At 31.1% G+C, this 27,973-nt stretch overlaps 1 protein-coding gene across 2 annotated transcripts; it reads right to left on the bottom strand.

Moving 5' to 3' along the window:
- LOC145329617 (uncharacterized) lies at positions 1-27,932 on the bottom strand. 2 transcript variants are annotated; one of them, XM_080173911.1, is made up of 35 exons: positions 27,792-27,932; positions 27,363-27,466; positions 27,060-27,154; positions 26,881-26,960; positions 26,082-26,138; positions 24,964-25,030; positions 24,567-24,621; positions 24,179-24,248; positions 23,398-23,487; positions 22,756-22,857; positions 22,362-22,418; positions 21,512-21,655; positions 21,296-21,367; positions 20,899-20,978; positions 20,001-20,222; positions 19,238-19,418; positions 17,268-17,332; positions 17,040-17,085; positions 15,577-15,653; positions 15,105-15,211; positions 14,826-14,918; positions 14,305-14,395; positions 13,918-14,030; positions 13,480-13,549; positions 13,013-13,120; positions 12,245-12,316; positions 7,407-7,457; positions 6,355-6,447; positions 5,820-5,918; positions 5,066-5,164; positions 4,715-4,849; positions 4,386-4,510; positions 2,665-2,744; positions 1,444-1,964; positions 1-1,000 (listed from the first exon to the last, which is right to left on the bottom strand). In XM_080173911.1, exons 1-34 carry the CDS (start codon positions 27,831-27,833, stop codon positions 1,701-1,703), a joined length of 3,306 nt encoding a protein of 1,101 aa, XP_080030037.1. In that variant the 5' UTR covers positions 27,834-27,932; the 3' UTR covers positions 1-1,000; positions 1,444-1,700. The 2 variants fall into 2 exon arrangements, with proteins under 2 accessions (XP_080030037.1, XP_080030038.1); XM_080173912.1 differs by having other exon boundaries at positions 20,899-20,975.
- Positions 27,933-27,973: the final 41 nt, after the last annotated feature.

Genomic DNA, 27,973 nt, shown 5'->3' with positions numbered 1-27,973 from the left:
TCTGTAAATGAAACAAGTTAGTTGTTTTAATAGTTCTAAAGCTTTAAGATACTCCAGTAATTTTTAATATCCACGTACCTAATGAATTAAAAAAAAAAAAATAATTAGAAGTATCAATAAAGCATGAATGGAGGCAAAAATTATACACTAAATACAATAATAAACAATGAAATATAAAATGTGCTTGTTAGGAAGAAAATATAGTAATACTATTTCTATAACCATTCTAATAATTTTACTGTATTTGAAAGTTAATTATTATTAAGTTCAGTATTTCTAATTTGTACAATCAAGAAACATTGTTAAAAAGCTCGTTAAATGCATTTGATTCATAGTTTTTGTGACTTTATTTCCAAATTAAGCTTCTTTTTAAGTGTTAAGTTCATTTAAGCTCTTGATATTTTTGATTTCAATATTTGCATTTTAATATTTAAAATCTAGCCTTAATTATGTTTTGTTTTAATTTTTCAAGCTAGCTTTCTTATTTGTTACTTTATGATATAATATAATTTGATATGATTTAAGATCTTTATTCTTTATGGCACATTAGTTGAAATAAGTGACATAGACAAACCTTGAAAATAATTTATGGAAAGACATACATAGAGGCCTCTAGAGGTACTTAAGGATGTTTTTCAACACTTTGAAACATAGAATTACACAAAAATAAGTGTGCGATTTAAGGGGGGGGGGGGGCGTAATGACATCTAAACTTAAACATTGAGAAAATGGTCTAATAATTGAGCTAGATTCTTGAAATTTGGTACATAAGCCTAGTCCTATAAGTGCTACATCTAAATGAAAAAAAAGAACCAGCCTTTATTTATCCACATATTAAAAATGTTTGTCCATGTCACTACAATGAATTTAAAATTTAGTATCATCTACCGTTTCCGCCGTTGTTCCGATTCTTTTTGCCCCTGTTGTTCCCACCCTGATTGTTAATCTGCCGTTTCATTCCATTTCCACCACCATTTCCAATGACGCCGATACTGCTGCCCTAAATGAATAGATATCTATTTATGGATGATGAGACTAATCAAATAAGAAATACAAAAAACACTGAATTTTTAGGCTAGTTCCGGAACTTACGATAAGTTTAAATTTTGGACTATTCCTATTATATAATATGACTTAAGTCTATGACTAATTCGAGTTTTCTGTGTCTATAATGTTCTATTTATGAATACTTTAACAATCTAATCTAATAATAGGACACCGTAATTTTCCCTTATAGGAAGCCTGCAGGAAATACATCGCTCTTTTTGCTAAAAGGCTGAATTTCCAGACCTCACAAAAGAAATTTCATTATTAAATTACACCAGCTAGAAGCGAAATCATAAGCTTATTTTAGGCACAAAGTTAGAACACCCTTTTTCTTCAGTCAAAATCTCTTTAAAAAATTGGGTTCCTGTAGCCTCTTAAATTCATAGTCGTATATACCTGAGAACCACGCGAGGAGCTATCCCATCCTTCACTTTCCCGCCGTTGCCACACCACGCCACCGCCGATAGCTGGTACGCCGCGCTGGTCACCTTTGGCTGTACCGAAACTGTTGTGCTCCCAAACGTCACGCCTGCCTCTGGCCGCTCCACCACTCGGGTCATCGACACCGGTGTTTCCTCCCCTTTAGATATTTGATTTGTTTTGATAAATCGTTTTAGTAAAGCTTTGATGCACCTAGTCATTGTTAAGTTTTATTAATTTAGGAGAAATGACAAAACATCAGTAAAAGGTCTTTTTATTTTAACCAAACTAAAACTATTTGATTTCTTTTTGTTATTACCCACAAAGTTTATAAAAGCAAACGTTAAATATCCGTTCCTAACGTCATTATTATTGTTAATTCCGCCGCTCCGACGTTTTTCCTCGTCTGTAGCCCAATTATTATTTCCGCCGTTGTTACCCCCTCTCCGTCGATTGTTAGCCTCTTCCCTTCTGCGTCCCCGCTCATCCATTACCATCTAAATTAAAACATACTTGTATTAAAACAAGGATGACAACATCCATAAAAGCTAAGCTCTTAAAAGGTAGGACAAACAAACATTTACTCTTGTAGTGTGTTCGAACTGAAAAAGCAGAATATAAAAGTATAAGTCTAAACAAAATTGTAAGTAAATTTGTTGCAAAACTGGTTAAATATAAGATACTGTTTTAGGACATACTTACAATTTTAGGAATTTTTAAGGGATGGGACATTGGAATATAAATGACAATTATAACCAAAGTTTCATACTCAAGTTATCTTATTCGTTGACTCAAAAAATTTGGTTACTTATATACAAATTTTGGTTGGTTGATAGGTAACAAACAAGAAGTGTCCAAATTTTCCAATGAATAACTCTAATTTATAGAAGAGGTCATTATGTTTATCATCATATTGGGGATATGTATTAATTTATTGTCCATTGTCTTATCCCTTGAGATCCCTAATATTTTTACCCATTTCTGCATTATCACAATTTTGCGGTCGCAATTTTTAAGAACATAAAGTTACATCACAATTTCAATGCCCCATCTAATTCTAAACACTACCTCCGAAAATTAAATAACCCTCCTTTTCTCATACCTATAGATTTTCTTTTCTTTATAAAAAAAAGAGACAATTTCCTTGACATGTTATCCTTATTGATGAAATGTTCAAGTAGTAACTAGTAATAGTACCTGATGCATCCTTGATCCCCTTTCTTCCATAGCCATTTGTTGGAGTCTGTTCACCATCTGATTAGCTTGCTGATAACCTCCTAATAAATATAATATAATTAAACAAGAATGACAAGACAACATCCATAAAAGCGAAGCACTGAAACGGTAGGACAAACGGACATTAACACTTGTATAGTGTCAGAAATGAATAATCATAATATAAATGTATAAGAGTCAAAGCAAAATTGTAAGTAAATTTGTTAAAATAATGCTTGATACAGGATAATGTTTATTGACATACTTACATTTTTAGGACTTGATTATAGGACTTCGCTTATTACATTATACTTAGTTGTCCCAGGAATCAATATACAAAAATCTGATCAATCCGATTATTAGATCACATAAAAAGGGGGGAGGCGGATGTGCCACTTTTTGAAACTAAAACCAAAAGTCAACAAAAGAACTCATCTAAAAAAAGAGTTACAGGTCTGAGATTTTGCATGGCAGTTGCTTTATAGGGGTAATATATGGAACTGTGAAGAAACGGCGGCGCAACCGCCGAAAACCGGCGTCTCCCGCCGAATTTTTTTTGCCTTTTCTCGGCGGTTGCGCCGCCGTTTCTTTATAGTTCCATATTGTACCCCTATTAAGCAACTGCCATGCAAAATCTCAGACCTGTAACTCTTTTTTTAGTTGAGTTCCTTTGACTTTTAGTTTTGGTTTCAAAAAGTGGCACATCCGCCTCCCCCCTTTGTTGTTAAAAAAGTAAAAAAAATCAACATGTTTAAAATAGATGTACGGACATTTTGGTAATGATTATAGAGTTGCTACGCTTTCTAAATCGTACCTAAATACTAAAGGAATCACCATGCAAAATTTGAAGTCGATAGGACAATTCTAACATGCCTAAATTAACGAAAAAAGCTTTCCGTTACGGACGTACGGACGGACCGACCCTGATTATAGAAAAACTTCGCTTTTAAAAATTAGAATTATTCCATACGTACTGAGAGCTAATATTGTTTATAAAAACATGTTAGAATTGAGAAGCACCTTTTTAATCCTATTATGTAAAGTAGTAAGCTTTTTTGTCTGTAGCTTAAGATTTCGATAAGTTTTTAGGCTATTTTACTAATTTCCATTACTCCTTTACATACAGAGCTCCTAGATGCTTGGAGCGCAGCTGCTAGTTAAGTCATAAAAATGTAAGTAAGTCCATAAATAACATGAATTTTAGCAATTTTCACTTAGTGTTTGTCTTACCCATCTGAATTTAGAGCTTTGCTTTTATTAATGTTGTCATTGTAGTTAAACATTATGTTTGAAAGGGCAAGATGAAGCAAAAAATAGCCTGAAACTACCCAAAGGCTTAAAAACTTGCGGCTGCGCCCCTTGCATCTAGGGGCTATATATTCATAAGGGGTAGGAATGGGTAGACAAATATCCTGAAACCAACCCAACACTCAAATCTGAAAATAATGTAGCTTAAAACCATCAATGGACCTTTATGAAGTTTGCCTAAAATGGAGAACCCAATCGGTTGAATAATCATGGAATTCCTAAGCTTCAGACAAAAAATACTTTATATATTAGGATAGTCCGAAACTTTCATAGGACTTTAATCAAGCTTTAGTAAAATGAAAATTTATTTAGTTCAATTGTTATTGAAATCTTAAGCTTCAGACAAAAAACCTCACTGATTTAAATAGAATAAATATTTTCTACTACAATCTTACCAAAATTAAAAGGTAGCTGGATCGATGATCCTGCTTGGTTTGTGAGATTCGAACTGTTATCCACAGGAGAGTTTCTTGTGTCCCACATACCTCCAGCTCCCTCAAGATTTAGGGTTGGTCCTGATCTAAACATTTAATTCAAAATTGATACACGCTATTTTGAAAAGGTTCTACTAAATTCAATTATTAACGTCAAATATTTGCCTAGGTAACTATTTGTTTTGTGGATAAAAATATCCTAGCGACAAACTAATTCCAACTATTGCTACTCTTTGGAAGATAGATTTAACATTTATTGGGCTTAGTGTCCCAAATTTTCAAAACCTTACCTAAATACATCTCCAAATCCCGAATAGTTTCCGGTGTTCACACGTCCTGTCAAGTTTTTATACTCCTGAAGAGCAAACCCAAGTGCTTTATGAATGTGGAAGGCCATCTGAGCGTTCTGGTCACTTTGAATAATCCTAAAACAAATAATGAGTTACTTGGGGCGATTTCTCTTGCGAGGGTGGTGGTACCTTCCCCCAAAATAATTATAAACATTCCCGGAACCTATTAGAAGCTACCCTGTTAAGGAAAACCCGATCGGTTCAGCGGTTACCGAGATCCTTCGGTACAAACATACAAACACACAGACAAACATCCAGTTACTTTATTATAAGGATTATAAAAATAAAAACCTGTAAATTCTAGGATCTGAGGGTCCCAACACAGACAGGGCTTCGTCACAAAGTCTGACAGCTTCAGGACCATGTCTGTATACTGGCAGGTTATCTAATCTAAACAAATTAAAGAACAATAAAGAAAAGAATCTTTCATCAATTTGAATCAAGTAATGTTTGTATATTATAGGGATAGTTTACAAATAATTAGAAAGACATAAGGAGTATGAAAGAATAGAAATGAGTGAAAATAAAGAATTATAACTATATCATACATAGGTAAATAATGTTAGACTATTATTTTCTTTTTGTGCACTTAACACTTAACTAAAAATGTTAGATTTTGTTGAAATAAACGGATTAATATCCGCTGTAATAGAACCGATTCTAGGCCATACTGAAAAATCACCTATAATATCGTATTATTTCCAGTTTTTAAACGAAAATAAATGTATCACTACCATTATAATAATAAAAACCTGTGCCTCCGGTATCTCGGCGTTACTAGTTTTAATATCATAATTTTAAATTTTTATATCCGCGGAAAGCTGTTTATAAAACGATGCGATAAACTATTCTTTCATCTAAAATAATTCACATATTCTAGTCCTTATTTATATTATATGATATTACTTTCTGCGTAATGAAGTGGAACACGAAGGAAATTCCCAATGAATTACTCTAATATTGACAAAATTTTATAAATCTGGGCTTGCTTCTTTGTTTCAAAGTTTATATCCCTCCGAGATTAATGAATTTTAAATAATTTTACCTGGGCTGTAACTTGTCCTGATTGGCAGGATTATTTGTTTCCTGAGATTCCATTGGTCCAACCAGGGCTTCCAGCTCACCACCTCGCAGCATGTTAGTCCTGAAGAAAAAAATATGAACTTCTATAACACTGGCGGGTACGCCCCTAGAGGCCTCTTTGGTCACTTGAGGGAAGGTGTTGGAGTAGTCGACCCATAACTTTCAATTTTAGTTTTAAAAACAGTGAGAAATTTTATTGTTTGGGCCCTTGGGGGGATTTTATTTTATTCTAGGTGCTATTTTTTTTAATAGGGGTTGAAATGCTATTCCCCGAAATACCATTCCTGGACTTACGAGGAGCTTATGTGTAGTGGAGAGAGCAATATCTGTTAAGCGGCTAGCGAGATCTTTCGCTACACACACAGAACCAAATCTATGTCAGTGGAACTGTCAGTTAAAGTGACGTCGGTTTGTCTGTCTGTGTTTTTCAGTATATAGCTCTATTCTAATCTAAGTTTTTAGTTTGTAAATATATCTAAAATTATTAATGTTTGAACCTGTGTCTAGTGGCTATCTCAGCCGGAACAATTGGCAGTTTTCCCTTGACTAGCAGCTGGAATTTATCCCAGGACAGACCTCGTTTCTTTAGCCTGTGGTAAAAGTTTAATCATTAGTTAGAAAGTTATTTCATTAAGATTTTGTTCATGTAACATATTTATGTAATTTAATAAACAAGAACTGTATGGTTACACATATACATATGTATAAAGAGTAACATTTTTAGTAGCAAAGCTACTCTATAAGTGTTCGTTTCTGTCTACCTGTACTTCCCATACTTTCCCTCTCCCTTTTTTAGACTACCATTTCCCTTCATTAACCATTTAAAATGATAAGGAAAAATGGATCTACTGCAGTTCACGGTAAAATATTGCTGGTAAGCAATATTTCCAAAAATCTATGAATTTTAAAGGCTGCTAGCTGCCAAACGGCTGAACGTACAGATCATGCCCGCACACTGTTTTAAGCGGCATAAGAAGGCCTACAAATAATCTGGAATAGCCATAAATCAATAATGCATAATTATCTCGCAGTGCAGAGAAATGCGCGAAAAAGACCTAATTTACGCGTTTTTTCTTCAGTGAAGCTTTCCCTGTGCATAATTGGATCTTGGCTATTTCAGATTATTTGTAGGCCTTCTTATGCCGCTTAAAATGGTGCGCGGGTATGATCTGTACATTCAGACGTTTGGCAGCTAGCAGCTTTTAAAATTCATCGATTTTTGGAAATATTGCTTTCCAGCAATATTTTACCGTGAACTGCAGTAGATCCGGAAAAATAATTGTATGTTACGATAGCAGGTTGTAAATGTTAACCAATGAAAATAAGAACTTGTCAAAAAAAAATGTCTACAAAATATTTCAGTATGACTTAAAACCATTTTTAATACATCCAAAATGAATCAGATTACTACCACCAAAAATAGGTGATCAACCAAAAAAAAACATTTAATTTACAATGCTAAACAAGATCATGTTTCCTTATAAACTTATAATAAAATATGTATATTCAATGACAAATGACAAATTTTAATAAAGATAAATTTACTTACCAGTTATTGACATGAACTGATTCAGGAACAGTTTTTTCAATATCATTCCTACAGATTTTTCACACTTAACGTAAAGCAAAAATTGATTCACTAACTTTAATAATCTTCAAAATTATCTAATCCTCTGATATTTTTAGATCTGAAAGGATAACTTACTGTTTCTGTAAACTAGCTACTGTACCCCTAGCATATAGGGCTATCTAGGTAAGAGCAGAAAAAAAACTAAAATCATTTTTAAAAACTTTAATCTATAAATAAGCCAGCCTTAAACCAACCCTTGACATATGTAAAGCTTTCCTAAAATGGAAAACTCAATCGGTTTAAAAGTTATCAAAATCTTAAGCTACAGACAAAAAATTGTATTTAGTGCATTTAATTAGGTATTTTAAGTTAAAACAATTTATTGTTTCTTATTGATTAGTGAATCTTCTCAAGAGCAGCTATAATATAGTTACAACATCAAAGTACACAAAAATATACAAATGTTTTTTAATGTAAACAAATATTATTTCATTATTTCAATATTATGACATGCTCATTTAATTTTTGAACAAAATTATAAAATTTATCTAATAGGAATAATATTAAAAAACTATATTCTTTAAAAACTCAACCTAAATAAACACTAAAAAATAAATCATTATTTAGATTGCCTTAAATTACTTTTTTACACATCATAAAAATTATAATTCATCATCCTCTCCAATTTAAATCTGTAAAAGATGTCTTTCTAGTGCTTGTTAGAAAAGAATGATTAAATTTGTCAATTCCTGTAAACCTTGGCTCCATTATTGGACAGAACCATTACATTAGTTTGAATTATTAGAAGATATGTAAAAAAAATATTTTACAAACAAAAATAATCAATTCTTGCATCCATCAAGTTATGAGAATAAAATGACACTAAATTAAATTATTTATGTCAACAATATAAAATCAATTTTTAAGGTCGGAAATATCTACATAAATCTGATTATATCAAGATATCTGAAATGCAATTTTTGGTACAGTTAAAGCCTTAAAACTAGTTAAAAGTTTTATTTACACCAAAACATTTTTAGTCTTTTAATGCTAGTTGTTTTAATAAATGTTATAATTGTATTAATTAACATAATAGAATTTTGGAAGGTAAAGTAATTGTTAAATAAAACTAAATGTATTTCAACATTAGAAGCCCTATAACCTTAAAACCAGGGAGTAAAAGAGAGGACAATGGATCAAATATTTAATATTTAGGAGTCTTAGACTTTTGGTACTGGCTTAAAGGGAATGTGCAAGAATTTAGCAGTTTCTGACTGACTTTAGCGCACAAAATGCCGCTAACTCGTTTGTTAGTTTTGAATATTGCAGACAAGTATCAATAAACTTAATTTGTTATGATGTGGCTGGTTTTAACAATTTTTTTCTCTCCAGAAAATATCATTTCATAGATAAAAACTTTATTGTGATATTTGTTTAATAAACAATCTAAGAATCCAATTAAAGTTTGGGTTATGGGCAATGAGTTGAATGGGTTCCAGGAAGATTTTTCTAGTTATTTACTACAGAATGGTTACGTCAGTCTGATGTGCTGGTAATATAATTTTCAAATGAATGCTTTTTTCTTGGAACTTTCTTTTTATTTTATAGTTTTCTGTATTGTATTAACTCTCCCTTTACAATTTCCTCAATATTTTCTGGATAAATCTAGATTTCAAGGTCTTTCAGCAAATACTCCTAGATTGAATTAATTGCCCATTGTCCCCTCCCTTACTCCCTGCTTAAAACAAAGTAAAACTAAAAGTATTATTGTAGTAGAATAACTGTACAAGTTATGATAATAAACTTTTGTTTTTTAGAATCGTTTCTGTATAGTATAACATTTGTCTTTTTCCGCGAAATAATCTTTACTGTTAATAACTTTATGTACGTGATTTTTTGTAATCACATTTGGAGTGTGTGGTGTTTTACATATGAAATTCTAACTTTTACTGCGACATGTAATCGTAGTAAAACATTACAATTTGTATTTTCCAATTTGATATACAACCCTCCCCATTCAAAATTTAAAGAATTGCTTTAATGCGTTCACAGGAATTTTAAGACGGAATGTAAACAAGCTGTAAAACATTACTTTCCAGGTCTTTCTTTAAGATACATTCAAAATAACCAATATGTGTTTGAAGATTTTTATAGTGTATCAACAAAGATACATGAAAAGAACAATTTTAGGGGGGTATAGAGATGCGTGGAACTTGAGGGAGGGAGGGGAGGTTAAAATTGACCTTCTCTTTATCGCGAGGGTTAAAAATATTATCTTCAGCACTTATATACATTTTTTTATTATTTGAGGCTTTTCTGTTATTTTTTTAAGTAGGTTAACCATAAACAACGTTTCTTCAGTTTCCACTTTCGTTTATAACTATTAAGGTAATATGTTTTGGCAATGTTATATAGTACTTAAAATTACAAAAATATTTTGTTCATTTTTTTATACAACGGAAAATTACAAAATAATTCAAAGAGCACGTGTCTCCAAAAAGAGGAATTGACGAAGGATAATTGTAAGTTTTAAAACAAGTATTTGTCATAAATTAATTAAATAATCTTTAATCTAATAAGGGTTAGTCAAAACATCCACCCGTAACACAAAACTGTTTAAGGCAATTAAGATACGTCAGAATCATCCTATGTATTTTAAATTTTGCCTGATGATTCCTGTTTCAACTAGGTATAATTTTATAAATTACCCATTACAAAATATCGGTAAGTCCATACCTATAAACATTAAACATGTATTTTTTTTTCAAAAACAATTTTTTACACCATTAAGTTATTTGTTGTACTTGTTCAATATCTAAAATTTCGGGATTGTTTAATCCTAGGTCTATTAGGAAAAATTTGATAAGCGAAGCATCTCTAAAATAGACCTAAATGTAAGTACGCCCATCTAAAACAATTTGCCCTTAAAAATTAAATATATATTTTGCAACACAAACAGATCCGCATCAAAAAACTGGGAGGGAGAACGTGTTTTATATGACAGCTAGACTAATTATGATCACAAACAAATAAAAGATTTGTGTTCATACAAATAAACCACTGGATCGCTTAATCTTACATATTCATTGATCCTTGAAAGGTTTTAAGCTGTTTTGTGGAGATGTAATGTTATGCCACTAAAAAACTATAAAGTTGAAAAAATCTTTTGACAAAGAATTCCATGGGTAGTAACAGGGTAACCAGCTAGATAAGTATGTTTGAAATTAAAAGATTTTGTAGGTATGTTTACCCATACCATCATAATTTAAATAACTTGTCAAGATCAATATATTCCTTGTTAGCTTTGACCAGCATTGCATTTTTTAAATAGCGACTACGCCCCTTGAGGTCTCAAGGGGCACTTAAATGTTTTCTTTTCAATCTGTGTTAGTCATACTCATTTGGGGTATTGGCGATTTCTCTTGGGAGGGTGATGGTACTCTTCCCCTAATAGCTATAAACCTTACCAGAACCTATGAAAAGCTACACTGTAAAGGAGAACCAAATCAGTTCAGGGGTTAGCGAGATCCTTCAGTATTGACAGACAGAGCAAGGACGTCCAAAGGGGGGGGGGGGTAGTAAAGGAGTGAATTTTTACCCCACCCCCAAATTAAAAAGCTTGGACTCCCCTGAGACAGAGATCCTTTTAATTTATTTTAAGGATAACATTTTCCGTTGTTTTGAAACAACAGACAAAAATTGCCAGCGAGATTTAAAAATAGGCAAAACAAGTGCAAATGAAAGAGATAGTAGAATAATATTTATTAGTCTTGTTTATCCTTAGTTCTATTTAAAACACTAGAAAAAATTTTCTCTATCAAACATTTTTTTTAATGTTTTATAGGTAAAAAAATAGTTGCAAAACTTAATTTTGTTAAAACAAAATCTGTGTTAACATAAAGAGGGGAAAATTTGCTGACATACTATTATTAAACTTATATGATTTGAGCACAATAACAGTACAGCTTGCAAATGATCGGACAAGAACAGTTATTCTTTTAAGTTTTTGGGTATATTTTATCTAACTGCATAAAAGTTGTAAACTTTATTTGTAATTCAAGTTCAATATTAAATCACCTATTCAAATACCCGTGAAAAACTAAAGACAATTTAATACAATATGTGCTTTGTCTTGTCTTCGGTTACTCCCTCTCCTCACCTATCCCCCCCCCCCCCTCCATTGATAAGCCAAAGAAAGTAGGTTAAGATATTTCTGTAAGCCCTTTCTCCCCACCCCCCTCCTTAACGGTTCTTTTTCTCTTAAATCCATGTCTCTGTCATATTCCTTATTTAATTTATTTTCTCATAAATGTTTCCTATCCCTGGACAAATTAAAAAGTCATTTGAACAAAACATGTTAAGTAAGTACAAAGTCCATGTTTTAGACTTTGAAAATCTTTAAATACATACAGGGTGTCTTTTTACTAAACTTGACTTATATCTTTAGGCTTTTTTAACAAGGTTCTATACTATTTGATGTCAGTCCTTTAGCAGCCACAGAAGGATAAAAAATATTCTTGATTAATTTCTGCAAAAGGCTAATGGCGATATCATACAATACTTTTAATCTAATAAAAAAAATCCTCTAGTTCTTTAAAAATTTTTTATATCTTTTGAATATCTACACCTCTAAACTATGCAAGTCTTAAGGAAAAAAGATAGAATATAAAATATTAATAATATTATATGTAACAATAAAAGAAAGAGAATTTTGAACTTAAACATTTATAAAACTGGTGTGAACTAACTTTCAATTTAATAAATAACATTCTATTTACTAAAATTATGAAATGATAATTAAGTGTGAAAATTTCCTAGGTCTAAATTTGCTTGTCCAAACTAGGGTGGCTCTGTATTTGTACTGGTAGGGTAGCCCAGGGTACTTCTTTCTGTAAAATGAGTTTTATTCAGAGTAAAACAGAATGTATAATCCAAATTAACCTCCACAACTTGATTCCAGTCCCCTTTTTGAGCTCTAACCTTGCAGAAGACAAACAGTTCGCGGATCTCCTTACAGTTATTTAACCTAAACTAATCTCAAACAAGAATTCAAAAAGGTTTTTTTTTTTAAAGAAGTTAATATGTGGATACAGCTGGAAGGATATTGCTGTACGTACAATGTACAGACTTGACTGTTTTCCCCTATTACGGGTTTTCATAAGTCGACTAGATGCTTCAGTAGTTTTGTATATCCAGAAAGGGTGAAAAATCATAAATTGGTGTCAAATTATTCAATAATAGCGACACCTTAAATTATTTCCTATGCCCGTAGAGGCCTCTAGCGGCAATTTAAATTTTTTTTTGAATAAATGTTTCCTATACCAGTGGCGGTCTCTTACGGTACTTAAAAATATTATTTAGTATTTCTTTTCTAATGGACATTTCTTTTGGGAGGGTGGTTGTACCCTACCCTAAAATAGTTATAAACCTTCCCAGGACCTATGAGAAACATATCAGTCCTTCGATACAGACACACACAGATCCAATTACTTTTATTTAAGTACTGATAATGCATAATACAGAAATACAAATTGATTTAATTAAGGGTAAGGATAACTATGTATGTTAATTTACTACAAGCCTACCTGTCATCAGCAGAAATGACGACAGCTTCCAGTGAGACCTTTTGTCCTTCAATAAACAAGTTGGTTAGGTCAGCTTTTCCCATATTGTACCCTAGTACCCACGTGTTCCTAAAATAAACTTTGAATTCATATGAAGATTAAAATATTTGAAATTCTAACTTTCCTGTATTCATCAAATACTTTTCTATATGTAAACTACATTAAGTACATTCTATATTATTATTGACATATATTTCTTTTTGATCTTATAAGCTGTCAAATCAACTGTATAAGTTCAGAATTCTTTTACAATCTTTAAAAACAATCAAAAGTAAAGTTTTTCAAATCAAATAGGTACTTAAATATAAATGTTTTACTTTTACATTAATAGTAGAAAAAAATCAAATTCTAGTTTGCCTTTTTCTATTGTTTGAAGAAAAACACAATATTTTTTATATAGATTTATATTCTAACATAGCAAATTTTACCTTCTATGAAATGTTACTAAAGCTCCAATAAGAGGTCCCTTATCAACTTTAACAACTCCACTAACAGCACCTAGAATTTAAGAGATTTATTGAAAACATCTACGAGACAAAAAAATTGAATCAAATTCTTTGAAGGGGGCGGAGTAGGGGGTCAGGTGCAGGAGACTTTGATCATTTAACCAATATTTTGGGTTGAATTTTTGTTTGCATTTAAGATAATTAACAAAACCTTTAATGATGAGTAATAACCTTTGTTTATCTTTCATAAAAAAACGCAGGCACTCCCTTTCCGTTGAAATCCACCAAAAAATGGTTACTTAATTTGGAATAATTCAAGTGTCAATAAGATGCTTTCTAACAAAAGCTACCATGTTGGACCAGCTTTTTCAGAGATTTAAGTAACAATAACGTCTAAATAAAATTTAACAACAAAATGACCTGCATCTCTGCCCTGTCTTTGTTCTTTCAGGCCGATTCCTCTACATTTAGAACCTCTATCCAACTGAACCACTGTCCCCTTCATCTCATCTTTTCGGAAGGGGATAAATATCCTGAAAAGAAAGGAGGATTAAACTAATATTTCCAATGTGTGGATGAACTTTAAATAAAGGAATATAAAATCAGGGATTTAAAGTAAATATATGATAAAATAGTGCGTGGAGAATGTAAAGTTTTAAGATATTAAGTAATGTTAGAGTGGGAATGTGCTATGCATTAAATAGAATAACTGTTGAGCACTAACAACGATTTGCCCTTGAAACCCCTTTTTCTTGAACTATTTGTTAATAAGATTAAGATTTAAAACATTAAGATTAACTGATGTACCTCGGACTTCTTTCACCAGCCAGAATGCTGAGAAAATCTTTGATTGTCAGATTGTGAGATTCCAGAAACAATAAGAGCTTATGTCTTTCATCTAAAGAAAACTTATTAATACTACCTTCAACAAAAAAAATCATTAAACAAGAATAGCTTTCCTGAAAACTAATGCATTTTTTTAACTTTAAAAAAGGACGAACGACGGGATACCGTGTAAACATTCTTGAGTGTAACGAACTAACGAACGTAACGAACGAACGGACAACCTTTTTTGGAAACTATCGTTTTAGATGTCCCAAAGGCCATACAAATGAAGAGAAAAAAGTTTTTTTTTGTTGAATTGGTGGAAGAAGTGAAAACTAGATGCCTTTCTTTCAAAAAGACATAAAAATCAAATTTTGTTTTAGAAAGCATAAATAAAAATAAATTGATTTATTTCGTTCGTGTCTTTGTTGACAATCGCTCCAAAGATTAAAATAGGGGACAAAAAGCATATACTTTACGTATTTATAAAAAAATAAACATACCGACTGGAATATCCCTGGGATGGGCGTAGGTCTTGTGTTCTTTTGGCCATCCCACCCAGAGGTTTGTTACTCGTAACCTTATCTCAACATCATCTAATGACAAAATTAGATTTACAAAAGAATTCATTCAAGCAATATTTAGTATCAATTTTTTAAATTTATATCAATGATTTTTTTCGGACAATTTTATTGCTTAAAACCTATCAAGTTTGCAAACAATATCTTTTCAATATGCTTTTCTTGACAGAAAACAACGGTTGTTAAAGTTGAAACCTCTACCTGAATCTGGAATTGGTTCAAGACTGACAAAGCAAGGTTCATTCAAATCAAAAACATACTGAAGATCTGTTCGCTCAAGACTCCACCCAAAAGCACTGCAAACCTTCCTGCAGTATAAAATATAAAATAAAAACACAAAATCCAGGAATTTGGCCTATCCTTATATAAAAGAAACAGGATATCTTTCTGTTTGTCTATACCGAAGGATCTCGCTAACTGCTGAACCGATATGGTTCTCCTTTACAATGTAGCTTCACAGGTCCTGGACATTTTTATGTACATTCGGTGATTTTTTTTTTCTTTAGTTTTCTTTTTAAAACTAAAATAAATAAGTCGTTGAGTCGAATTTAACACCACACCACCTCAAGTAGTCCTAGAGGCCACTAATACTATAAAAATTGAAGAAAAGGGGGAGTAACACATTCCAGACCCAAACAACTTTAATAAAAATAAAAAATATGAAAATCTTTACCTGTCGAACAAAGCCTTTTGTCCCGCATGTTGGCCTGATTCTATAAAAGCTACGCCACTTGAAACTCCTGAATTGCCCTACAACAAGAAAAAAATAAATTCATAGCTTGCCTATAACAACATAATTTCAATATAAAAATAGAATATCTAAATAAAGGTTCCAGGACAAACGCAGGATTCCCAAACGTCAGAATGGACAAACGCAGGAGTGTTAAAATATTAATTGAATAAAGTATTTCTATACAGATTAGGTCAGGTTAAGATATGAATGTACAAATAAGCCCCCCGCAAGGGTTAGGCATTTTAAAAACCTATAAAATAGTCTAAAATAGGTTAGGTTAGGTTAAGAGTCCACTCCGACGTTTGAGACTCGACTCCTGCGTTTTTCCTAAGACCTAAATAAGGTCTAAAATTCTTATTAATGAATTATGATCAAACTAAGGAGAATATAGTTTTCCTGAAAGTTATCATACTAATAAAAAGATGTTATTATTGTTAATACTGAACGAACATAGTATGCGTTACTTATCACTTACAGAAAATATCGAAGTAAAATAGTCTTTCTTTATGTGACATTTTTAACAAGAACTATTTATTAAAGTTAAAAAGTCACATTAACAAGACTTATCTGCGAAGATATTTAAACTTTTTATCAACTAATGTTTAATGCATCAACTTTTTATCTTTAAGAGATAAACTAATGCAAAATATTTATTTAATGTTATTAAAATAAGTAATATAATTAGAAATTATATGGTAATTAAGTGTACTTTCAAAAATAAATCATACAATATTCAGAAAAAAGGCATAAATAATATTAATATTCTTAGTATATTCTATTAATCAATCCCCTTTACATTTTTGTCAATATGAAAACTTTACAATTATTACACTTATTTTCGTTTTCAATAGTAATTTCACTAATCCTATAATTTTCCCGGATTATTTTTTTATTATACTGAAAGGATCATTAAAATTTTATTCATAGACGCCTCTACAAATTGACTGTTTAAATATGAGTGCGAGTAAAATGAATATTGTAAGACTTCTTTTAATATTATATAAACAAACATTAGTGGGATTGCAACATATATTAGAAAGGGTTTGGAGGTGCATATTAAATTATTTGTATGTATAAAAACAAAGCCTTGATTAGAAAAATAGGAAATGTGGTTATCTAACCATTCCTAAAAACCATTTGGAAATTGGTATAAAACACAAGAAGAAAAAGTATCGCATTTCCATATCATGATTAGTGTACCACTGCACTAACCGAGAAAAAAAACGTATTTTAAAACTTATTTCCTTTTTAAATAATCTTTTTTTAGGTAAAGTAAGGGTCAGAAAAGCCTCACAGGCTTCAGGACGATTTGTGACTGACGGAAAAATTACAAAGTTGGAAAAAAACTGATTAAAAAAAAAACTAAACGTCCATTGTAGGATATTTGTATTTATCAACATTACCTGTGGAGGAAGAATATCATGAATTCTGGCACAAGCATAATCATCTAAATTATCATTTAATCTTAGCCTTTTATTTTGGCAGTCAGGAAGGGAACATTAACCTATAAATTAGAAACAAGAAAGTGGTATTAATCCAGGTAAGTTTCTTTCAAAAGGGTACAAGTACCCGTAACCCTCCCCAAAAATAGTTTTCAATCTTCCAATGAACTATAAGATTAAAAGATTCCTTGGACCACACTGGCGTATCCATTGAAAAATTTAGCCCGAGATTCAATTCTTCCTTCAACAATGTCCTATAAAAAATAATCAAAATTTCACATTAAGGAAATTAAGGATAAGGAATGGTTCTAGCTAGAGTACAAAGACTTTAAAGATTTTACTACAAAAGGGTTAGTTAACTAAATAGTGAATTCTAAACTATTTAACATATAAATTAAATGAATAAAATCGATATAAATCTCCTAATCATTGTATATTTTTTTCACCTTTAGATTAAGTACTATAAAACTTCACTGACTAAAAACATTTTAATGTAAAGAATTCAAGACTAAAATTACAAAAATTAATGAAAAATGAAAGTGACGTGATGTAAATAAAATTTAATAAATATTAATTTTAATTTAGTAAACTAAACATGCATTCCAAATTAAAACAAGCATAGAACAAAGAAAGGTTAGTGTACAAAAACATAAGTGATATTTGTAATTTAGTGATGGCAATCCGTCGAATTATTCAGGCAAACTTTAAGAAATAACAAGACAATTTTTTTAAATGTTTAAAATCAAATTTTAACATTTTCAAATTGGCCATTTTCAATATGAATTTAATCATTTGGAATAACTGCCAATTAGACAATTTCTAAGACTGAAATATCTCGATGGTACTTAGTACATAAACTAGTTGTGTTATTGTTAGTATGAACAAGATTTTCTTGAAATAAAAAATGTAAAAAAAATAATTTAGCTGTAAACCTGTAATTAATATGTAGCCATTATCAGACTTAAAACTCCTAGAAAAAATATGATAATGAGTATGATGTAATGAATATGATATATATGAAGGACATTAGGATCATCATTAAAAATTCTATTGAAGTTTCTTAAAATACATAAACAATGAAAGATCCAAAATATTTAAATTTTAGGAATTAAGTAAAGGTCTTGGGTCTTGAAAACAATTTTAAATTCAGGAAAACAGGATGAATGAATGAATAAATGGATTATGAGTGATTTTCAACAAACAAACACTGACAATGAATTTCCTTAATGACATTAAAATTATTTTTTTTTGTGCAATATCTAAAATTGATGAAGTGGTTATGTTCGAGGTGCTTGATGATATGATCATTAATTAAGAAGTAATCATAATGTTTTATATATGAAGATTGAAGGTATGGGAGAATTTATTGGAGATGGGTTGGTTGTAAGGTTGTGATGTTTAATGGATTGTGAAGACGACATTTGTGAATATGACCTGTAAAATGACCTAGTTAAACCTCTTAACAGGAGGAATTGGAATGTGTGAAATAATTCAAAATTGTGGTTAATAATCCCAATAATTTGTATATAAAACCCATGCAACACAATACCTATTCCTCCAATAACTTTATTAGATAAGTTGACCTAAACCACTGCACATGCTCAGAAAGGCGCTGGCAGCCATTTTCTTTTCTCAATTCTTCTCTGTCTTCAGTTTAGTCTCATTAAAATATATAACAAAATCTGCAGAATAAATGCTTAACCATTTTTCCCATTGAACTTAAAACATGCTAAAAAATGTTTACAGTTTATAAATTTCACCGCTTTTGATTTTTAATTATTAGAAACATCTTTAGATGTTTACTTGTCGTAGCTTATTAGGTTTGTGTTTAATTTAAGAACCATTTAAATCAAAATCCCATTTATTTAATCATGCTTGTTTTAAGAAAATCATTAAATCTTATGATTGTATTTTAAATATATATTTCCTTCACCTTAGCCCAACAAAAAAACTAAAAAGTATGTAGTATAGACTAAAACATAACATTAACAACTAAAAGATATCAAGATATTGAATATTTAAATATTCTATAAAAAAACTGATCACTTTAAGCTGTTACTTATCTAATGACTGGCACCCCAATTAGCATGCTCAAACCAAAGACAGAGACAGAATTGAGAAATAAATATTATGAGAGAGAGAGATTCAAATAGTCTCACCTCATACAGCCTTATGTCCATACCCTCTCTACCAAGAAACTTGGTGGACTGAAAAGAGAAAACCCTGGGATAGAGCAGGGTGTCTTCGCGAGTGTTGGGCGTCAGTGTCAGCCCACCTTGACCTGTGGCATGCAGAAAGCTGACGCTTCCTTTCCAGCCAAGTGTTACCTCGTGTTTCACTATTAGGTTGGGAACAAAGCACAAGGAAAGTTAATTTATTGCTTATTGGTGCAACTCAAGTATAAAATTAAAACATAATTGGGTGCATCATTTCAAGCTGCAGTTCAATATTAAATATAAGAAGCTCAGACCTTTAAATTAAAGGTCAGATGATGGTAATTTCGAATAAAGAAAAGCTAAGAAATTATTGTGTTATTATACTCAATAATAACAACAAAAATTGTAAATAACAGGAAAAGGAAGGCATAGTTGAAAAAGAAAGAATGAAATAAGAAGCAATTTTGCTGTTATTGAACAACAATAACTAATAAAATATTCAAAAACCTTCGTGAATATTTTTTTTTAAATTTTAGGTAGGTAAGTAGGTATTCATTTTGCAAAAGTAACAGAAAAAAAGACGTTGTTTAAAATTTTAGAAAGAGCCAACATGATGTTTTGGTAGTTAAGTACTTTAATACTTTTATATAAATTTTAGACTCTTTAATTCTGTTACTGATAGCTTACACCAGCCACGTAAAAATTATTCAGTAGGTATTAATAAATAATATTGCAAGAGAAATAAATAATATAATTATCATTTCCTTGTACACCATTAAAGAATACATTGTCTGAAACTGCTTCTTCCGTCTCTGGTAGCAATGGAGACTTTTCAATAGGCGCAGCGTAACAATAAAATATGTTCATGCCAAACGCGCATGCGCTGAAGAAGAACTGGAGGTCGGCATTTTGCAGCAGGGCCCCCAAGTGGAAAAGCCGATCTCTATGAAATCTGACATATTGAATGGGACTGTCAACGTCCACATACCTGAATAAAAAAACAGTGTTGCCACAAAATGAAGAAAAAAAACAGTTGGAATTAAAGGCGCTTTCACACAAAGTTCATTGTGGAAAACTGAAAACACCCCCCCCCCCCCTTTCATTTGGAAATTGAAAATAAATGGGAGGGGGGGGGGGTCGTTTAGCAGGTAAGGTTAAGTTATTATATTGGATACTGGGTAAATCTGTAGGCATAGGCCCCGCAGGGTAGGGCCACCAGAAGAGGTTATGCATACGAAAAAAACTACCAACCCCTTGTTTTCCATTTATTTCAAAATAAGAAGGGGGTATAAAAGCTCAACAGGCTCTTTGAGTGAGAGCACTTAATTAAATTCTAGTAATAAAAACTTTGTAGGTATTTCTTAACAAGTTGTGAAATTAATCATTTAAGTTTTTGTGTTAACAAAAATACTCAACACTCTGACAGAACAAGAAACAAAGGTAAGTTTTTAGTGTCCTTTATGTATTGTTTGAAAATAATAGGTGAGTGAACTCAAAAACAAATTTCACACATGCATATATTAACTAAAACTTCTTTCAACCAAATAGTATATCAACAATTTAAAAATTTAATTCAATAGAAAAAGAAAATTGAAAAAATATTTTGTCAATTAATATCTATGTAGGTTATTTTCTGTAAAACAATTCTGACTTGTTAAACTCACCTTTTAAAAGAATTCTTAGTGAATGCCAAAGTATTAAGATCTGTAGGCTTTAATATTTCAGCAATTCCAGACTCGACCTGCTTAAAGAAAAATTTACCATGTTAGAAACTTTAATTTGTTTGATTTGATAGTTTTCATAGTTGTTGTCAACTGCTGCTATAAACGCCTAGGAAAGTAATTTTTTGCTAGAACAGACTCCATTCTTCAACACGTAGTAGTATAAATTTAGTTTTACAATTGAAAGGTTGTTAGAGGAATGCTAATCAAAAGAATATTTAAATTTAGATGAATATTTGCCTTCTTAAAATAGAAATCGCTTTGTGCCAAGAAATGTTGATATACAGATTTTAATTAAAGAGGAGAGAGTTAAAATAAAGAGAAAATGTCATAAACTTACCCCACTTGCCTGGCCCTTGTCTGGAAGATCAAACTGGACAATCTTGGCTACCAGATACCTGGCAGATTCATCCTTAAAATTGAAAACTAGAATTAAAATTCTGAATTCAGTCACAAAAGAAAATATAAAGTTTTAAAATGATTGGTACGTACACATATATACATTCTTCTATCTTAATAACTTTAGTAAAATTATAAATAATAATATAAAACAAACCTCTGATAATGGGAAGGGCGTGTGTCTGATATGCGGGATAGATGGATAGTCTCCTACATACAGTAGTAGGGCTAGGTAGGGCGCTGGACAGTTCTCAAAAATAGGGCCATGATCACCCTCATTGGGGGTGTAGTCCACTGTCACCTACATTTGCATGTTTTTAAGCAAGTAATGATTTATAGGTATACTAGCGGCTATGCCCCTAGAGGCCTCTAGTGCCACTTTGAATGTTTTTTTTATTTAAAATATCTAATTACAGAAATAATTGGTTTATGTTTCGTTCAAGTCTCTTTTTCGGGAGGGGTAATTTTTTTCTAGGGGCGATTTCTCCTGATAGGAGAACCCGATCGGTTCAGCGGTAAGCGAGATCCTTCAGTACAAACACACAGACATCCTGTTACTTTAGTATAAGGATTATTATCATTATTTATATAAATAACAAGTGTTTAATCATTTTGGCCAACATTCTACTGACAACAAACCCTTTGATTAGGTAAACGGCCATTTTTATGAAAAAAGTTTGGAAATAAGATGTGCCTATTTTTAGCTCCCTCTTAGGCACAAAGAATTGTGGGTATATAATAGTAGGCATTAGATTTAGAATTAAGGGATGATTTAGAAAATTAAAGCTTGTTATGAGCTAAAGATTTTTGAAACTTCATTTTTGGTTGAGGGCAAAGACTCTCCTTCAGCGCAACAAAACAAATAAGTAAGTAAATAATGTCCACTCGAATGTTTGGTTTAGTGCTACTTAAAACCAAAATACCTAGTCCTTGTTTAATAGGAGGAGTATTTATCTTACCCAAGATTACATGTTTATTAAAATAAGTTTTAAAAATATGATTATCACCTTCATTTGTAACTGAAGGACACTTCTCAAATCCACAGTAACACTCAAATGAACTCCCTGCAAAATTAGGAATATTCAATGTTCGATGAATGTAGTCATATTCTGCCTTAAGATACTTGAAAACATTGACATAATTACAAGAAAATTTACTGGACATCATCAAATTCATAACCTCGATAGGTCAAATTGTGTAAGATAAACTTTAATTTTAATAAAAGATAATTCTGTGTAACTCAAAAATACATTACTGAAGGCAATATTCTAAGTTTGAATACTCCTTGGTTATACCTGTTTATATTTAAACTGTATTAGATTACATGAAATAATGAAACCTTTTGAATTTCAAAAATCATAACAGCTAGATGAGATAAGATATTATCAAGATAAGAATTACCTGAATAAATACTCTGGACCTATGAAAGTAAACTCTTGTGCCACCACAGTCAACTATCCCACCATGAGGTTCATGAATATATTCTATGTTGCCTCCCACTCCCTTAAGAAACAAAATAACAATAATTAAGAACAATAACGATGAAAAAAACAAACTCACAATCCTTAAATTTAAAATAGTTAAAGTTTGCTTTTGATGAGATGAAAATTAGGCGCTTGAAGTGCAATTTAATTTTTACAATTTTATAATTCCAATTACAAAGGGGGGGGGGGGGGGGTAATGCAACTATCTCGTAATCAATGAGTAAATGACACTTAGAATTTGAATTGCCATCGGAAATTTTGTTCGATTTAGGGAAAATAGACCTACCAAGGATTACTCATTCAAAATTTCAGATCGAAATTCGAATTGTAAGTGCCATTTATACATTGATTACGAGATGGTTGAATTAAACCCCCCCCCCCCCCCCTTTATTTCTTAACAGGGGTTGCTATTATTTCCCTTTATTATTTTTGTTTTTGTCAAGGGGCTGTAAACTTAAATAATCCTTACATGCAAACAAAATGATAGAAGATGAAAAAAGTGTAAACTTAGTAAAACTCAGGCACATTTAGTACATTAGAATGTTAATACTACAGCAACCTTGAAAGTAGCCGCATCTGGATGATCTATGGCAGTATTTGGTCTTGGCATCAGAATTGTTGTTACAAACCATCTTGACAGTCCTGTGTCCTAATTTATAATACATTAGAGTTAAGCAATAATATGTTACTTGGTTACACAATTAAATTAACAATCAATCCTTTAATCTAAAATAAATTATCTGTTAGGAAAGGTTTATTGTATTGGAAGGTAGTTTAAATTTTTCCCCTCGTGCATCAATGTTAAATACTTAATTGTGTGTTTCAATTAAATTTTCATCATTTAAGTGCTTTTTGTCAAAATGCCTACCAAAAAATGTACCCCACGGCCACCACCCGTCCAAACCCTAAAATAAATTCAAATAAGGATAATTGGGCTTGTTTTTACAAAAAGAAAAATATAGATTATTAGAATTAGAACCTGGATGCCTAAATATTTTTTTTTCAAAATACGTCTACAAAACATTACCCTCCCCCATTAAAAAAAAATCTATGAAATATCATTTCCAGAATAGCTTTGAAACCGATTAATATTCGGAGGATTAGAACCGGTTCTCAGCCATACTGAAAAATTATGTATAGCATCGTATTATATCTAGTTTTTTACGAATATAAAAATGTACAATCGTAAAGTTAAAAAAATTTTTTTTTAGTTCGTGCCTTCGGTATCTCGGGGATAAAAAAAAATGGTTTAAATCTTATGATTCTACATTTTTATATCCGCGGAATGCTGAATATAATACGATGCGATAAATAACTATTCCATCAAAAAAAATACATACTATGGGAGAAGCTTCCATCTCTTCAAAAGAATCATCCATAACTCTGGCATTCAGAACATCTAAACGTTCTCTGAATTAAAACAATTTTAATTTAGCAATTTGCAGATTTCTTATTATGTGTATCAAAATAAATTATGTGATTAAATAAAGCCTGAAAATGCAACTTAAAATAAAAAGTCAACTCTTAATATAATATAAAAATTGAAAATATTTCTAAAATATACAAGAGACAAGGGATAAAATGAATCATTCTTTACTGCTTCAAATGCTTTCTTTTACGCTACCTAATTCAAGCTAAAAAATCTAATCTAATAGACATATCAATGGGAAAATGGTCTTTTATAAACACTTTTAATGTGTTTACTAAGATAATGGTAAAATTTCAAACCTGAAAGATAATTCTTCGTCGATGAAATCAGATCCATTCATTAGCTTTACTTTGTCTTAATAAAAATAATTTATTAGTTTTAATCAAAAATTAATTAGTTTCAAATAAAATTCATAATGAAAGAAGAGATGTGAAAATAAATACCTAAATACCTATTAAATTAGTAATTCCTTAAGAAATGTCTAAGACAATATATATAGAAGTTGTTCTACCTAAAATCAATTCTTAATAACTAAACACTCATTAAGCCTAAACACTCATTAAGCCAGAGAGGATGTACTCCACCAAGCACTTTGAAGGATATCGCAAAATCCAATTTTTTCCATGGACCTATCCTCCCATAAGTGGGTAGTGGGTAACCCTACAAAACACCTTTTACAGAACAAAAGTTCCTTACCTGGTTTATTTTCAATTCCATTAAACCACAGGTACATTATAACCCAGCCACATTTTTTCTCCTCATTCTACATTAGTTTCATATTTATGTTTATTTGGTTGTATTCCACTTAAGGATAGTAAAATGTTTTAATTACTAGATAAAAAAAATACTACAGTGTGGTTTTTTATGAGAACTTTTTTGAAAGCAATTTTACCCCACTTATAGTTATCGGAATTTAATGATTAATGGCTTATTTTTTAATGCAATTAATAGAACATTAAAAAAATATTTCAGTTTTTAATTAAAAAGTACAAAAAAATCTAAAATTCAAAACTTAGGTGACACCATAAAAATGGTTTTAGCGCATTTTTCTTATGCTCAAATCGTCTACCCTTTGCAAGAAAAAAATTGGATTTTCAATAGTCAACTTTAGGGGGCCAGTACTCCCTCCCTGATTAAGATATGACCTGCAAACTTTGATATATTTTAGTACATGTCCCCAATAGTATCTGTATCAATTTTTAGCTCTAGATCTCAACTTTGAAGCGTTTTGCAGCCATTATTGCAAAAGGTAGAAGATTTGAACATAAGAAAAATGCGCTAAAACCATTTTTAGCTGTTGACACCTAAGTTTTGAATTTTACATTTTACTGTACTTTTTAAACAAAAACTGTAATATTTTTTTAATGTTCTATTAATTGCATTAAAAAACGAAGAAAATAAGCCATTAATCATTAAATTCTGATAATTATAAGTGGGGTAAAATTGCTTTCAAAAAAGTTCTCATAAAAAAAACACACACTGTATTTTAAATTATCTACCGTTTGACGTTAAAAAGGGGAGGGGGCGTAATGACATTTAAACCTAAACCGCGAGTAAAATTGTCTAACTATATAGACCATTTTTCTCACTGTTTAAGTTTAAATATCATTACGCCCCCCGCCCCCCCCCCCCATATTCCATTTATTAACTTGAACACTTTTACACAGTTCGTGTAAATAATATTATTGAATGAAGAACTGGGCATTTACTACTGTACCAGTTAAGCAATTGATAAGAAAACGTGGATTTAGGTTTTATATATATGTATAATGATATATATAAACTTTAAAATATAAATGGACAAATAAGCAAACCTTTTCTTCAACTTTGCTTCCAATAGCTGGAGTTGATTCTGGAACCAACCGAGACAGCTAAATTAAAATATAATTAGTTATTCATAGAAAAGTTGACTAATGACTATAATACATACAAATTCAATGATAATTGTGTCTTACACGCAGGGTGCCGGAGCCGTATAATTTTGATGCGGCTCCGGCTCCGGCTCCAGCTCCAGCTCCTACCTTAAAATTAATATATCAATTTTTTTTCATTATTGAATTTGATAAAATAAAATAAATAATATAAAATATTTTGCTTTTATTTGATTAAAGCTATATAAAAGTAGAAGGATGTGTGTCTATTTGTTAAGTAACAATAGTTTTTCAGCTTATTATATGGAAATAGACCGTTGCCAAATTATAATATTACTTTAAAAATCATTTTTAGCTAGTCCGGAGCCGGAGCCGTTTTTAACGAAAAATACGGCTCCGGATCCGGCTCCGGCTCCACCAAAAATGTTGCTGCTCCCGGCTCCGGCTCCAGAACACTGCTTACACGTGTAGAACACTTGAAGAAACAAAATAAACATTAATTTTAATGAAAATCAGAGAGAAAATCAATCATAAGATGAGATAATTAGATGATTGAAATAAAAAGATTAGTGCAAGGTTATGGAAAATTTACTGAACAGGCGTACTGGCAGACGTATGATGACTAACTACATATTTATGAAAAGCTACATTATAAACATCATAGGAAAAACTTTTGACTTTCCCTAAAACTTTCGTACAAAAGCAACTTTAAAAAAAATACAGCATTTTTGCATAGTCTTACCTGAGAAACTAAATCCGCATAAACAGTCATGCCTGGATAAAACAGGATACTCAACTCCTGGTCCGTTTTTACTACATCTCCTAAATATTTACTATAATAATCTGTTGGATTCTAGTTCGTGCAATAAGATGTCATTAGAGAATAATTCAATCTTAAATAAAAAAAAAATATTAACTAACCAAGAAGCCTGGAACCATTAACAAATGATTTTCCAGGGAAAAGAACTCCAATCTCTTGTTTTCCCTCGTAGGCAAATGATATGTAGATGCCATACCTGTAACATTAAAAAAGGTTTGAAACATCGATTCGTACCTAATGATCAAAATTGTCAAATTAAGCTAAAAAAAATTTTTATTCTAAATTTTTTGATAATTATCGTCCAAAAACAAATACAGCTTACACCGGTCTAGAATGAAGTATTTATCGCCAAAATAACATCAAGTAATACTAGCTGATAAAATCTATGAATAGGTATAATTTACCTATGAGCTCTAAAAACCGTTCCAGTAATATTGTAAATATTAACTCTAGATCTGAGATGGTTGTCTGGTGGGTATTCTGTAAATTCCACCTCTTCACACTCCTCCTAATATAAAAGAACATGGCAAAAAAAACTTCGAAAGTCAATATTAGGGAAAGTTTAGATATTAGCTGGGATCCATTCCAGGGATCATAATGGATAAAAAATTTATTTACACCCAAAAAATACACCTTCTACACTGAAGGCTAAAAAAAATTACCCCAAATTTTTAAGACCAACCATTAAATGAGCTAGTGTGTGTTTAAAACTATGGAAACTATAATGTTAGATCCAATATTCACTTCCTAACTAGATTCATCCGGAATAGTTTTTACCCCTCAAATTTCCTGAAAATTATATAAAAATTTGCAATAATACAATATTTTTATACCTTTGAGTCATTCTTTTCGGCCCCAGGTTCGAGTTCTGCCATTTTTATCTCAACATGGAAATCGGGGGGGAATGATTCTGTAAACAAGGACAAACAAATCCATTTGAAGAACGGAAGAACAGATCGAGAAATTATAGAGATAGTCCCCAAAGTTCTTAAAGGATATATCATGGTCAGGTCAG

The sequence above is a fragment of the Acartia tonsa genome, chromosome 10 (assembly GCF_053477335.1).
Source record: "Acartia tonsa isolate MP-2025a chromosome 10, ASM5347733v1, whole genome shotgun sequence".
Lineage (NCBI taxonomy): Eukaryota > Metazoa > Arthropoda > Copepoda > Calanoida > Acartiidae > Acartia > Acartia tonsa.
The sequence above is the reverse complement of the archived record's forward strand: the minus strand, read 5'-3'. Positions and strand labels throughout refer to the sequence as shown.

Excerpts from the sequence above, each read along its gene's own strand:
- LOC145329617 (XM_080173911.1), bottom strand. The coding sequence starts at position 27,833 with ATGGCAGAACTCGAACCTGGGGCCGAAAAGAATGACTCAAAG. Across the intron at positions 26,961-27,059 it reads TAATGGTTCCAGGCTTCTTG|GAGATGTAGTAAAAACGGAC; the intron begins GTTAGTTAATAT and ends GTAAATATTTAG. Across the intron at positions 19,419-20,000 it reads GTATTCTTTAATGGTGTACA|AGTGAAACACGAGGTAACAC; the intron begins AGGAAATGATAA and ends TCCCAACCTAAT.